Source organism: Protopterus annectens, chromosome 2.part1, assembly GCF_019279795.1.
Source record: "Protopterus annectens isolate FY-2018-M chromosome 2.part1, PAN1.0, whole genome shotgun sequence".
NCBI classification, from domain to species: Eukaryota; Metazoa; Chordata; order Ceratodontiformes; family Protopteridae; genus Protopterus; species Protopterus annectens.
The window spans coordinates 1,788,525,903-1,788,541,488 of record NC_056729.1 but is presented as its reverse complement, the minus strand read 5'-3'; the positions used below and the strand labels follow the sequence as shown (position 1 = coordinate 1,788,541,488).

Genomic DNA, 15,586 nt, shown 5'->3' with positions numbered 1-15,586 from the left:
TAGGCCCATTTCATTTAGAGGACCTAGTCCTCCCCATTGTTTCTGTGTGGTCTTTTTGTTTTGTGCTTCCTGTTACTTGTTAGCTTATTTAGTGTTTTGCCATCTGGTAGTGGTGTTATCCTGCCTTTGTTTCCCTTGGGCTAGGCCCGTTTAAATTAGAGGACCTAGTCCTCCCTGTAGTTTTTGTTCCCGTCGGTTACTAGGCCGTTTTAGTTAGAGGCTCTAGTTTCCAGTGCAGGGTTTAGTTAGGTCTTTTGTGTGTACATGTGGTTTTGCAGCTTATCCCTGTGTGTATACTACTTTATACAGCATGTCTAAGGATTCTAAGGAACACAGGCCGTCGGGCTTTAAAATGTGTGTTGAATGCAACAATAAAATGTCTTTGACTGATGGGCACTCCGTGTGCGTGTACTGCTTGGGGGCTCTTCATCTCCAAGAGTCCTGCTTGTTTTGTCATTCCTTTAGTCTCCGTGTGCTACAGGAGAGGAAGTACAAGCTCATTCTGAAAGAACTGCTTAAACACTCCTTCGAGGAAGACTTGGCTAAGTCTTCCAGTGCCATATCCTCTCCAGCTAAAAAGTACAAAAGTACTACTAAGAAGCGCTCTTCTGCTCCGTCTGTTTCTTCGGAGCTTCCAGAGAAAGTTGCTAGAACAGCTTCTCCTCCTTCAGCTCCATTGGCTTTGGTGCCGACAGAAGGTAGTGTATTGACTAAGTCTGTATCGGCTCCCAACCTTTCAGAGCCGGTCACGGATATTTTGCTTGGGAGCCAGTCTCCAGTTGTTCGACCGGGTTCTCCTTCACGTCAGTTTCCCTCTGTAGGGAGATCCAGATCTCCACCTATATCCTCCAGGTCCTCGAGGTCCCTTTCCGATGAGGACATTGATATAGTGGTGAAGAAACTGCTTCAGTCATCGATGCTGGTCAAATTGATTTCGTCTCCGACCCAGTTGGCTCCAGAGACCATGGCCCCTTCATCATTTGCTGTTCCTCTTCTGAGCCTTTCTCGGCCCTCGGAGACAGAGTTGTTGGTTCCGTTGGGTGCCATTAGGTCGGTTCCAGTAGCTTCGCCTGGCCTCTCGGTTCCTATTTCTGCTCCAACCCCGTCGGTTTTGCCCACGGGGTTGAGAGTCCACAGTTCCCCAGCTGAGCCCGAGGGGGAGGGCTCGGTTCGATCTTCATCGGTTCTGAGCCTTCCTCTCGGTGCTTCAGCTCGGGTGAGCTTGGTCCCGACATCTGCTTCGGACCTCATTTCCGAGGTGCCGAGAGCTACTACAGTATCCTCTACAGTTAGTTGGCCTTTGGAGCCGGGGGGATCAGCCTTCGAGGTTATGAGGAGGGTGCTGGCCAGGTTGTCAGCTGCATCCTACGGCACCAACACTCTGCCCCCTCCAGCACCGGTGTCAGTTTCAGATCACCCTCTATCCATGGACAGTGGAGACCCAAGGCCTCAGGATACCTCCATGAGTGGTCACCAACTTTCTGACGTTTCCCCAGAGTTTTTGCCTGAGGAGCCTGTCAGAAAGTGATTGTGAAAGAGGAAACACATTGACTCCCCGGATGAGTCTCTCACATCAGAGAGGCAGCTGGCCCTCCAAATCCCCTTCTGATGAGGAATCGGTGTTCCTGAAGGCTTTCTGGTCTCAACCTTCCACCTCATGGATGTCTCCCCCTTTTGATGAGCTACGAAATCTCGTCTGTCGAAAGGTGTGGGAAACTCCTGACACTGTGGAACCGGTCCCTAGGATACCCAATAAGCTTTTGTCCGCTCCCACAGACAAGGAATATCTGACAAAAGGCATTCCAGCAGATGCCATGGTGGTGGCAGCAGCCACCAAGAAGGAACTTGCTGAAACTTTGTCTGCTGTCCATCCGCCTAACAAGGAGTCTCAGGCCATGGACAGGTATTGGAAGCGTGTGTTTACCTCAGCAGCCTTTACTCTGCGGTCGCTGAACTACTTGACGCATTTTACAAGGCTCCAGAAAGATCTCCTAAAAGAACTAGGAGATTCTCTACAGGGTAACGTTTCTGATGCCATGGCACAGGTCGTCATTGCACAGATGTCTACCCTAAATTCCCTTACCAACTCCTCCATGAGGCTGATCTCATACGCAGCTGATGGAGTGAGCAGGGCAGCGGGTTCCGGAGTCGGTCTTAGGAAGCACTCCTGGATGTGCCTGTATAATTTCACAGAGGCCTTCAAGTCTACGTTCACCAATGCCTCATTTGACGGTTCATCATTATTCAGAACCAAGGTGAAGGACACTCTCACTAGGTGCGAGCAGGAAGGAAAAACCCTGTCTGCCGTGGGAGTCCATTTTTCCATGCCTTCTAGACCTTACCCCAAGGGCCAGAAGGGTGGGAAAATGTGGTTCAGGAAGTCGCAGAGGTTTGTTCAGGAAGCACAAAGTGATTCCCCCTCCAGAGGCAGGGGAGGGGGTGGAAATTCGGGTAGACGCCACCCTAGAGGCAGAGGAGGCCCGCGTAACCAGGGAGGCTGTGATTCTTTTTGCTGTTCTCCCTACCAGCGCTCCTGAAAGGAGGCCCGACTGTGCGTCTCTGGAGCCGGTCGGGGGTCGCATTTCTTTATTCCCAGAAGCCTGGCAAGACATCACCCAAGATGAGTGGGTATTAAAGATAATTTCCAGAGGTTATCATATTCCCTTCTCTTCTCCTCCCCCGCCAACCAAGCGAATTGCAGAAGTTCCACCCAGTCACATGGATTCTGCAACTTTAGAAGTAAAAAAGTTGCTTTCAAAGAGAGCCATCCAGCCTGTCCTCGCAGACCAAGTAGGATTAGGGACTTATTCCAGATTCTTTTTGGTGCCGAAAAGAACAGGGGACCTGAGACCCATCTTGGATCTCAGCCGATTAACCTACATGTATAAAAGTCCAAGTTCCGCATAGTCACCTTACAGTCAATACTCCCTCTGTTAGGGAAAGATGTGTGGATGTGCTCCATCGACCTCAAAGATGCTTACTGCCATATCAAGATGGACAGGGCAACGAGAAGTCATCTACGCTTCCGGCTGGGAGCCAGTCATTTTCAGTTTCGCGCTCTGCCCTTTGGTCTCACCACAGCCCCCAGGGTGTTTACCAAATGCATGGCAGTGGTAACGGCTCACTTGAGACGTCAGGGATTCCAAGTGTTTCCGTACCTAGACGACTGGCTCCTTTCTGCCACCAGCAGGCATCTACTGTTACAGACCAGGGATGCCACCATTATACTGTGCCAAAGGTTAGGAATTACTCTAAATTAGGAAAAATCCGCCTTGTTGCCCTTGCAGCATGTCACTTTTTTCGGCGCCAAACTAGATATGGTGCTCACGCGGGCTTTCTTACCAGAAGAGAGAATTCAGGCTCTACAACAGCAGGTCTCTGCCTTACTACCATTGAGGAAGGTCAAGGCAAAAGTGGTCCTCAAGTTATTAGGGACCATGGCTGCCACGATCATGGTAGTTCCCCTTGCCAGACTACACATGAGGGTTCTTCAGTGGCTGCTTTTCGCCCAATGGGTCACTACAGCATCTTGCACGCTCCCATCCTATTCTGATTATGGACATGTGCAGGCAGGATCTACGCTGGCGGCTTCAGGCCAGCAATCTCAACGTGGGCAAGCCTTTTGTCCCAACTTCTCCAGTTGCCACTGTGACCATGGATGCCTCCCAGATCGGGTGGGTGGGGGGGGGGGGTATTATCTCGGCAGGACAGTCCAAGGCACATGGCAGGATCAAGAACCATTTGCATATCAATGTCTTGGAGATGAGAGCAGTGCTATTAGCGTTGCAAGCACTTCAGAGCTTTCTCACTCTAGGGACAATTGCAATCCACTCAGACAACATATCAGTGGTATGGTATCTGAACAAGCAGGGAGGAACCAAATCATACCCCCTTTGCAGAGAGGCACTTCGAGTTTGGCTGTGGGCGGTGTCTTTCCAACGCTTTCTAGTTGCAACGCATATACCGGGGAAGTCCAACCTGATTGCCGACAGGCTGAGCAGAGCTATCCTAATGCCTCACAAGTGGTCCCTGAACAAATATGTTGCGGAGAAGATATTCCGCAGATGGGGTCAGCCTTGCTGCGATCTATTTGCCAGCCCCCTCAACGCCAAATGCAGTAGCTACTTCACCCTTATACCCCTGGAGGGAGGGGGGGACACCCATGGATGCTCTGGTTCATGATTGGCCCTCCGGTCTTCTCTATGCCTTTCCACTGTTTCCTCTGATATCAAAGGTCATTCAGAAAGCAGTCTTTGGGAGGTACGATGATCCCGATTACCCCACACTGGCCTTGTCAAATTTGGTTTCCCTTCCTTCAACCCTATCTAATGGACGATCCCTGGATTCTGGAACCAGATCTACTGACTCATATGTCAGGACAGTTCCATCCCTCCATCCAGACCCTCAGGTTGACAGCTTGGCTGCTCCAATTCCGTCCCTGGTCAGGCTTCATGATTTTTCCCCAGAAGTAGTCCACATTCTGTCTTCTTCCCACAAGCCTTCTACCAGGAAGATTTATTCCAGTAAGTGGAAGAAATTCTCCATTTGGGCCCGTGAAAGATATATTGATCCTTATACAGCACCTATTTCGGCAATATTAGAATTTCTTTCTCAACTGTTCAGTCAGGGGTCTGCTGCAGCAACCATTAAAGTGCAACTGGCAGCGATTTCTACCTTTCACGTTACTAATGAGCCCAACCTTATGGCTCATAGGCTTTGTAGGGCCTTTCTGAAAGGGACATTACTCCGACCTCCAGTCTTTGATCCAGTAATGCCATGGGACCTCAGTTTTGTATTACAGAAGCTCACCTTGACTCCCTTTGAGCCTGCAGCTGTGTGTGACCTTAAATTCTTGTCATGGAAGTCAGTATTCTTAGTAGCCATAACTTCAGCTAGGCGAGTCTCTGAGCTCCAAGCTTTATCGATTAAGCCACCTTATTTGGTGTTTCACTAAGACAGGGTCTCCTTAAGAACCAATCTTTCCTTTATTCCAAAGGTTGCTTTTGTTGTCAGTATCAACCAATCCATTGAGTTGCCTGTGTTTTTTCCTGAATTTTCTAACAAGGCAGAATTTAAGTTTCATCAGCTAGACGTTCATAGACAATTGCGTTTCTGTTTACATAGGACAAAAGATTTCAGGAAATCAGATCAACTGTTTGCCTCGTTTTCAGACACTAGACTTGCGGTTCCTGTATCTAAAGTAACTTGGTCTCGCTGGATTTCCAATTGCATCTCATTTATTTATGGTTCCAATGGCAAAGAATTACCCTTTAAAGTGAAGGCTCATTCTACACGATCTGTGGCTACCTCTACTGCAATTCAGGCTAGGATTTCTATGGATAATATTTGTGCTGCAGCAAAATGGGCTTCGCCTCATACCTTTATTAGTCACTGCAAATTAGATCTGGTCTCTAGAGGCAGATCTTCCTTTGGTTCCACAGTGCTCAAGAGTATTTTTCACTGAGCCACCCAAGGTCAAGGTGCTAGGGACGCTGTCCCAGGGGTAAGAATGAAGGCGAGATTGGACTACATAACATCAAGAAGTTATGTACTCACCATAACGTGCGATGTATGTAGTCCATCTCGCCTTACATTCTTACTAACCCCCCCTCCTACCTCCTCCTTGAGGACCTGGAGGTATAGTCTCTAGGTGTCAGTAGTCCTTTCTGTTGGGGTTGTTGTTCTTCTCAATGTGTGTGTGTGTGTGTGTGTGTGTGTGTGTGTGTGTGTGTGTGTGTGTGTGCACGCTTGCAGCAAACAAAATCTGGGGAATGGGCCTGTTGCATGATGGGATACCTCTTAGCCACGAGCCAATTGAAGACTTTGAGCTAGAGTATGGTTGAGTCGGAGCTGAGGTTCAGCTCCGAACCTAGGGGTAAGAATGTAAGGTGAGATGGACTGAATACATCAAACGTTATAGTCAGTACATAACTTCTTGTTTTTTGGCATGTACTTCTCTGAAGTCAAGGTCAGTGTCAGTTGTCTCTGGCTGACTAAATTTGCAGATGATTGCAAATTAGGAGCTGTCATTGAATCCCACGTTGACACAAATGTTCTCTAGGAAGGACTGACAGACAAACAACTGGTGTCAGAGCCGTGGACTAAAACTAAATGCCAATAAATGCATAATAGTATCCTTTTGGAAGTCCTCCACCCCTGGTAACTATCATATTGACAACACACCCCTTAGAGTTGACCCAGTAGTTAGGGACTTAGGGACACATATAGACAGTAGTTTAGTCTTTAACCATCATGTGTCTACAGTAGTGAGGAAATCATTCTACATTGCACAACTTATAAAAAAGGTATGGTACCTAGGTCCAAGGAAGTCATTGTTTCACTGTATTCAGCATTCATCAGACCTATCATTGAGTACATTGCACCCTTTGGTATGTGCCTAACCATGCATATCCAGCAAATGGAATGTCCATAGAGGTTCCTCACTAAAAGAATACAGGTCTTAAGTAAAATATCCTGTGCAGACCGCATCAAGGACTTTTCCATGTATTCTGTCTCCTACAGGCTTTTGAGGGGAGATTTGTGCCTGGCATACACGGCCTTGTTAGACCCCACTCTGTTGGACCCCCTGCATATCAACAAAACAAACAGCACCAGAATTACCCATTCTAAAGACTTAAACTTGACTGTGATATAAATAGGACCTGCTGGAGAGACAGGTATATATCCCAGAGACTACCCTGTTTCTGCAGCAGGCTCGTCATCCATGTGAAGCAGAGTTTGTCCCTAACCCAAATCAAGTGTAGCTTGGATAATTAGATGGGGAACAGGAAATTCATCCCTGGTTTGGCACCTATGTCTCTAATGGACACAGGCAACCTGTATGAGGCAAGTGGTTCATCTCCCAGGCCCCTGTTTGTAAATGTTTCATCTCCTAAGTCCCTGCTTACACTTATCAAGGGTAACAGAACCTGTCCGAAATTTGGGATGCATGGCTAGGTTTAAAAAGGCCCATGTGGTCATTAGCCTATGAACTTATATGGATTAATGAGAGAAGGTAGCTTTCTCAGCACTTTGAGTCATAGGTTGACAGCTGTTAAGCTGAAACTAAAACTATCACTGTCAGACATCTTATTTACTGTATCTAGGCACAACCACAACAGGTATGAGGATGGCACAGAATATCTTTTCAGGAGTGAAGCACAGTAAAAGCAGCTTCTATTTGTTTGTTATGTAAGGGTAAGGTGGTCCACACAGCCTATCTGGACCTCGCCAAGGCCTTCGACACCATCCCCCACTCTGGAATCATAGATAAACTTACTAAGCTGGGCATTAATCCCTACATCACTCGATGGGTTGCCAACTGGCTTACTGACAGAACCCACACTGTAAAAGTAGCCGATTCCAAATCCAGCTCCAGACAAGTGAAAAGTGCAGTATTTCAGGGTTCAGTCCTGGGACCTCTCTTGTTTGGCATCTACTTCTCTGAAGTACAGGCTAACACTAAGGGACACTGGCTAACAAATTTCGCAGATCACTGCAAACTGGGAGCCATTATTGAATCCCCATATGATATGGATATTCTATAAAAGGGCCTTACAGAAACAGATGCTTGGTGCAAGAGCCGCTCACCAGGCTGAACAAGGAAAAGGTCACGGTGAGCAGCCTGTCGGGCGCTAGGATCCGCCAAATTACACAAGCACTCAGGTCACTCCAAGGCAAGTACAAATATGACTCAGTCATTGTCCATGCTGGTGTGAATGACCTGAGATGTACCTCCCTGGACTACATGAAAAGAGACATAGAGGAGCTCTCTGAGCATGTAGCCCAGGCCGGTATGACCCTGACCTTGAGTAGCATCTTACCCTCACCAAGAATGATGCCACAATATGAAGACAAGATGATCAATTTCAACAATTGGCTTAAGTACTGGTGTCATTCAAAGGGGATCCAATGCCTGTCAGCCTGGGATGATATGCTCGACAAGCCACGATGCTTCGCTAGGGACGGCTTGCACCTGTCACCCCTGGGCTTTCAGATATTGGCAAAGGCTCTTGCTACCCCCATAGTGCCTGTTTTAGGCAAGGCTCAAAAGACAAACCCACCTCCATAGGTATCACAAGGGATAAGAAACTAAGAGTAATGCTACTCAACGCTAGAAGTCTAAACCTCAAGATGCACCCACTTGAAACTCTCCTTAGAATGGAGAACATCGATATCTGTGCAGTAACAGAAACCAGGTTCAGGGCTCCCGAGAGCACCCCAGCACTACCAGGTTATACCTCATACCATGCTTTTCGGCCCCAAAACTTGGACCGAACCACAAAAGGAGGGGGAGTATCGATATTCATCAAAGATAACCACACCTCCAGGTTGGTGGCAAAGCACGAAGCATCAGAGACTGTCCATGTGCAACTAACAGTGGGTAAAACTGCCTTCCAGTTTATAGCCTGCTACAGACCACCCTCCCAAACACAGGAACCCCACTCGGCCTTCCTGAGAACACTGGAAAATATGAAGGTCTCTCCAAACACTATTATATTGGGCGACTTCAACTACCTAAACATAGACTGGGAGCATTACTCTAGCTCCAACACCCTAGCCCAAAGGTTCCTAGAATTCATAAACTCAAATGCTATGGAACAACTTGTTACCACTCCAACAAGAGGGGAAAACATACTGGACCTGATCATCACCAACATGGGGACTCTATGCTGCAGACCAGAAGTGTATCCCTCACTGGTAAGATCAGACCATAAACTGATCTCACTGGATATTCACATCCCGACCCCACCCCCTGCCCAGAAAATCGCAGTGAAAAACTTCTCTAAAGCAAATTTCACACTCCTCAAAACCGAGGTGGAATCCTTCAAAGCCCCTGGGCCTGTGGAAAATACGGCCCAGACTGCAGAATCCTTTATAAATGCATTCTATGAACACCTTCAGGAATGCATGGATCGTGCAATCCCAAATAAAACCAAGACCCAATCCTCCAAAGACAGACGTCCTGTTTGGTGGACCCCAGCCATAAAAAAACTATACAATAGAAGGAGGAAGCTACTACATGATAGAGCAAAATCCCAAAAAGGGAAGGCATCTCTGATCAGTATTAGCAAAAAACTAAGGGCACTCATAAAATCGTCTAAGGCCAGCTTCGAGAGAAAAATTGCACAGGACACTAAGGATAATCACAAGGCTTTCTTTAGTTATATTAGGAACCTGGGTGGGAATTCCCAGATATGCTCAGAATTAGTCCAAAATGACAAAAAATGCACCGAACCCACGGACATTGCCAACATCCTAGCTGACAGGTTCAGCGCAAACTTCTCCCCCCCCACCAAAAGGGCAAAAATCTATCCCAGCAGAGTGCTGCCCCCCTGACATCTCAGATGCTCAGGTAAGAGCCGCCCTCTCCTAAGCAAAAAACACAGCATCAGTGGGACCAGACGGTGTCCCGGGCTGCGTCCTACATGAACTCCAAGAAGAGCTAAACCCAAACATAAAACTACTGTTCACTCTCAGCCTTACTACAGGATATGTACCCAAAGAGTGGCATACAGCAACAGTGGTCCCTCTCCACAAAGGTGGTGCCTCAACGACCCTGGAAACTATCGCCCCATAAGCCTGACTAGCTTGGTCTGCAAAGCTATGGAAAGGATCATCATAGACCTCATAAATAAAGATATTGGGGACCTACAGACACTGGATCCTACCCAGTTCGGCTTTGTTAAGGGAAGATCCTGCCTCTAAAACCTGGTCAACTTCTTTGAAACAGTCACCAAGGCCATTGACGAAGGGAAGGTGGTCCACACAGCCTACCTGGACCTCACAAAAGCCTTCGATACAATACCCCACTCGGGCATTATAGATAAGCTCACCAGCTTAAATATAAACCCCTATGTCACTAGATGGGTTGCAAACTGCCTCAAGGACAGAACCCACATGGTTAGAATTGCTGGAGCCATGTCAGACTCCAAACCAGTTACAAGTGGCGTCCCACAAGGCTCAGTCCTGGGACCTCTCTTGTTCGGTATATATTTCTCGGAGGTACAGGCCAACACAGGACTGTGGCTGACCAAGTTCGCAGATGACTGCAAACTGGGCGCCATAATCGACTCTCCAGCCAACACAAGCATCCTCCAAAAGGGTCTCATAGAAACATACAACTGGTGCTAGAGCCATGGGCTCAAGCTAAACGCCAAAAAGTGTATAGTCATCCCCTTTGGCAAAAACAAAGTGCCCACAAATTACCACATAGATGGTAATCCATTAAGTACAGAAGAAGTAATTAGGGACCTGGGGACCCAAGTTGATAGCAATCTCGCATTTGACAACCGCGTGGCCAAAGTGGTTGGAAAAATATTTTATATAGCCCACCTAATCATGAAGGGATTCACATCTAGATTAGGGGAGGCCATCGTGCCTCTTTACTCATCCCTCATCAGGCCCATAATCGAGTACAATGGCCCTTTTGGGATGTACCTTACCAAACACCTGCAGCAACTGGAAAGACCCCAAAAGTACCTCACCAAGAGGATCAAAGGGCTCAAACAGATGCCATATGCTGCCCGGTTAAAGAAACTCCAGCTCTACTCAGCGGCATGCCGCCTGCTCAGAGGCGACCTGTGCCTGACGTATAAAGCCATGTCCAACCCGGAATTAAGGGACATGCTGCACCTCAAAAAATCCAAATCCCATCGAGCTACACACTCGAGAGACTTGAACTTCAGCACTGAAATAAATAGGACATGCTGGAGGGACAGATACATAACCCAGAGGTTCCCTTCACTCTGGAATAAAATCCCAGTCCAGGTTAGGCAGAGTCCCTCATTGACTCTCTTCAAGAGGAATCTTGATGAGTGGATGGGAGATCGTAGGTTTACCTCGGGTATCACTTCTGTGTCACTGTTAGACAGAGGCACAGTATACTAACCTCGAAAAAGGGCATAGCAAAATTAATTTAAAATGGGTGGCGAAAGCCAAACATACTCTGGCTAGGCTTATAAATGCCCTAGGGCAGATAGCCTAGTATGAACTTATGAATCTATGGGCTCAAGCTCAATGCCAAGAAATGTATAGTTATCCCTTTTGGGAAAAAACATGTACCCGTGAATTACCACATAGGTGGCAGTACACTAAACACCGAAAGTGTGATAAGAGACTTGGGGACACAGGTGGACAGTGGTCTCACTTTCATTAACCACATTGCCACAACAGTCAGGAAATCCTTCTCTGTGGCACACCTCATCACTAAGGGCTTTTCATCCAGAAAAAAAGGAGGTCATTGTCCCACTGTACTCATCCCTTATTAGACCCATTATAGAATAAAACGCCCCGTTTGGTATGTACCTTTCAAGACATCTGCAACAACTGGGAAGGCTGCAGAAATACCTCAGTAAAAGAATCACAGGCCTAAAGCAGATGCCCTATGCTGACCATCTAAAAAAACTCCACCTATACTGTCTCATATCGTCTACTCGGAGGCGATCTCTGCTTAACATACAAGGCCATGTCAAACCCAGAGCTGTTGGACATGCTACACTTAAAGAAATCCCAATCCCTCAGAGACACGCACTCCAGGGATCTAAACCTTGTCATCACAATGAACAAAACATGCTGGAGGGACTTCCTGACCCAGAGACTTCCCAGACTCTAGAATAGACTGCCCATACATGTCAAGCAGAGCGCCTTTTTGGCGCTCTTCAAAAGGAACCTTGATGATTGGATGGGAGATAGGAAATTCACCCCGGGAATCACATCAGTCACCCTGCTAGACAGAGGTCCAGGGAATTAAATACTGTGGGAAGAAATAGCCAGGGAATTGTTATGGCTAGGCTTGTATAGGCCCTAGGGCCGATAGCCTAGTACTAACTTATGAACGTATGTATGTATCTCAGAAAAGAAGGCACAAGCAAGGTCTCAGAGATAGGTGAATATAATTGCTGTGAGGGCTTATAATTTTTCTTCTGCATCCTAATGAATGCTTTTCATTCATTCTGTCTTTCAGCAAACACAAAAGGCACTAAACGTTCAAGAACACGAACAGATTCCTACAATGCTGGCCAGTCAGTTGGTAAGTACAGTTAAGGCATAACAAATTCTTTGCCCTGTTTAACATTTTGGGTAAAACATGAATAGTTTCTTAAATGCTGATGTCTTAGTAACACTCTTCCCTCAATTTTACTATGATGACAGCAGATATTTTTCCTCATGTTTTATTAAATAGAGTGGTCTATTGCTAGATGCAGCTGAGTTTATATAAAGGCAAAGACTGAATGTTCTCACAGCAGTTTATATTCATTCTATTGTGAATAGATTTGAAGTTTCTGTTAGTTCAAATGAAGGGAGCTAGGAGTCATAACCTTTCTTCAGTAATCTGTACAAATTTTTTTGTTGGTGTTTAACTGTCTGATTCAGTCTAATAATAACTTCCATTTCAAACATGTTTCATTTACTAATCAAAGTTTTTTTTAAACTAATCACTGATTTTTGACAAATTACTAGTGGGAGTGGTTCTCTCTCTCTTTACCTGTAAACTGTTTTGTCATACTTGCCATTTCTTACTCAAATCACAAATTGTGATAGTCATCTGGAGAGTATTGAGAGTATTTGTTTAGGATCTTTGAAGCGCAATCTGTTAGCAGCAAAGGAAACAAGCTGGGTGCCTTAGTTCTTTATAGCTGGAATCTAAGTTGCCTGAACACTCTGCTTTATTGGAATACTTTGGAAAAAGCACAGAAAAATTAATACACTAGCTGATATTCTCTAAACCACCTGGGGGATAAAGAATGAAGTAGGCCATAAGGTCTCTCTGTACTTATGGAAAACCAAATATAAAAGAGTAACTGATAAGGCATGTAGTCTGAAATTAGAAATCATCTAGCTGATATAATAGGTACCAGAAAAAAAACTGTTTTTTCAAAGTGGATGGCCTCTATCAACTAAGCCAAAAAGGAATCTGGCTGTTAAATATATAGTGCCGCAGTCATGAGAAACCTGGGGGGGGGGGGGGGGGGGGAGAAGAAGTCTGATAAAGCCATTAACTACCTCCCACAATAAACAGTTGAATTTGCAGCAAAACAGCCTTCACTTCTCAACACTGCACTACCTAAAACAAAGCTAAAATGGATGGCCCTAGAAAATGAGATACACTCACATATGCTAACATGGTAACTGTCCTTCCCAAAAACTGTTCTCTAATCAATTTCTACTAGGAATTAGCAAAGCCAAAAATAAACTTTGTGTGCATAGCTCTGTGCTGCAAAGGAATGTAACCCTTACTGCAGCTGAGGATCGATTAGCAGTCTTGACACTGGATGAAATAGAGAGGGAAAGGAGTTGAGTACATGGTGTGCTCACTTCTCAGTGGGGTGAACTGGGGAGGGTTGTGCACACACAGGGTTGTGATTTCCTCTATTTGAAATTGGGCAACCACTGCATGTGTTTTGCAGGAGAAGGCACTACTTGCAGGTGCATCCCTTATGAGTGTGAGAAAGACAGCCTCCATAGTCAATTCATTGTACAGCTTCCCCCAGAACTTGGCGAAGTGTGTGCCGGTTCCAGTTGCTGATGAAGTACACATTACAATACCATTTTATTTATTTAGTCATTTATAAGAGAGAATAGCTACTGAGCTGTCAGACAGCCATTTTAGCCACAGGTGACTGCTTTGAGATGTGGCCTTACAAGAGAGGATATGACACGGTGGGGGGAGGTGGAGTGCAGCATTCTCCCATACAGTAGACTCCCTCTTCTCCGGTCTTGCTGGGACCAAACTTTAGGCTGGATAAACGAATGGCCGGTTAATCAGAAAAAGTTTTACAATAAGTTATTCTCATCAGCCTGGCACTTCGGAACGTCTCGGATTATCGTTTAATGCTTAAAATGTTAACATATTATAACAAAAATAAACTTTTTGTTTCAATATTTTAACTTGTTAAGAGTTAAGCGATAGGCCGAGATTTTCCGAAGTGCACAGAGGAAGCGCAAGTTTTATTCTTCTCTGTCTGTTGCTGTGGCTGGTTAAAGTGGAGTCCGGTTAAAGTAAGACCGGATAAGAGGGAATCTGTTGTGTTTGAGTACTAAGTCCAGTATGATTGTACCTCTAGTAGTATGTACTCATTGTACCTCTAGTATGTACTAACTGGTCCAGGGTATTTGTGTTTACAAAGCCTAGGAGTATTTGGGGTTATGTAGGATTCCCAGTTTGTAAAGGGATAGGTTCATAGGTTGGTACTGGGCTATCTGCCCAAAGGCATATATTAGCCCAGCCACATTGTGCGGTATTCACCACCCCTTTAGTAGTTCCCTAAACCCTTGTACTAGCAGCTAGTACCCTTGTCCCCTATCTAGTAGTGCTGTTGGTGTGATCCCCAGTGTGAACTTTCTGTTACCCATCCACTCTTCAAGGTTCCTCTTGAAGAGTGATAGTGAGGGGCTCTGTCTTATGTAGATTGGGACCCTGTCCCATAGTAAGGGAAGTCTCTGTGAAGGGAATCTATCCCTCCAGCATGTTCTATTCATTGTTGTGTTGAGGTTTATATCCCTAGAGCGTGTAGCTCGAGTAGATTTGGTTTTGCTAAGATGGAGCATGTTCAGCAATTCTGGGTTGGACATGGCTCTGTACGTTAGACAGAGATCGCCTCTGAGAAAGCGGTATGCAACAGAGAACAGTCAGCTTTTTCAGTCGTGCTGCATAGGGCAACCGTTTGAGGCCAGTAATCCTCTTGGTTATGTACCTTTGTGGTCTCTCCAGCTGCTGGAGATGTCTAGCCAGGTACATTCCAATTGGTGCATTGTACTCAATAATGGGTCTGATGAGGGAAGAGTAGAGGGGCACCATTACATCCTTAGATCTTGATGCAAACCCTTTCGTGATCAGATGGGTCACTCAGAAGGATTTTCTAACCACTTTGTTAACATGGTTATCAAAGGAAAGCTGACTATCTACTTGGGTCCCTAGATCCCTTATTTCTTCTTCAGATTTCAGGGGATTACCTCCTATGTTGTAGTTTGTGGGTACTCTGTTTTTTTCCAAAGGGGATTACTACAAATAATAATTGATAATTTATTTATTTATTTATTGATAATTGAAATCCCCCGTGAGTATGGTGTTTGGTTGAGTGGTGAGTATCTGCAATAGGTCTTAGAATGAGCTGTGTGTTTCATGGGACATGGAACCTATAGCTTGCTAGGATATGGTGTGGGATTTTGTCTGTGGTAATGTGGATGTAGAGGAACTCCAGTGTATCATCCTGTTTAGCTATCTTAGATGTATGCTTGTTATTAATGTAGATTGAGACACCTCTACCTTTAGTCTGTGCAGTTGCTGGTCTAAATGTATGAATGGCAATGAAGCCTTGCACTGCCAGGATACTCTGTGCAGTTTTAAACCATGTCTTGGTAATTGCACAGATATCTGCATTCTCCAAGGTGAGGAGAGCTTTGGGAGTGGAGCTTCTTGTTTAGACTCCTGGCATTGAGCAGTAACACCTTTAAATTTTATTGGGTCAATTTTGCTGTGTTAGAAAGTTTGTCATTGCAGAAAATACCCAATGCCAAATTGACAAACCTTCCAACGCAGCTTTATGGTAATAGGGACAGGAAAGATGATTACACAGGCATATGT

General features: G+C 45.7%; 1 protein-coding gene across 2 annotated transcripts in view; it reads left to right on the top strand.

Annotated features, from left to right (window-relative positions):
* The window catches only part of MTOR (mechanistic target of rapamycin kinase), a 4,577,509-nt gene that overhangs the window by 4,211,449 nt on the left and 350,474 nt on the right, over nt 1-15,586 (top strand). For both annotated transcript variants that reach the window (XM_044063218.1, XM_044063219.1), the window contains exon 54: nt 11,966-12,031. In XM_044063218.1, the coding sequence (XP_043919153.1) occupies nt 11,966-12,031 (66 nt within the window). The remainder of the gene's footprint in view (nt 1-11,965; nt 12,032-15,586) is intronic.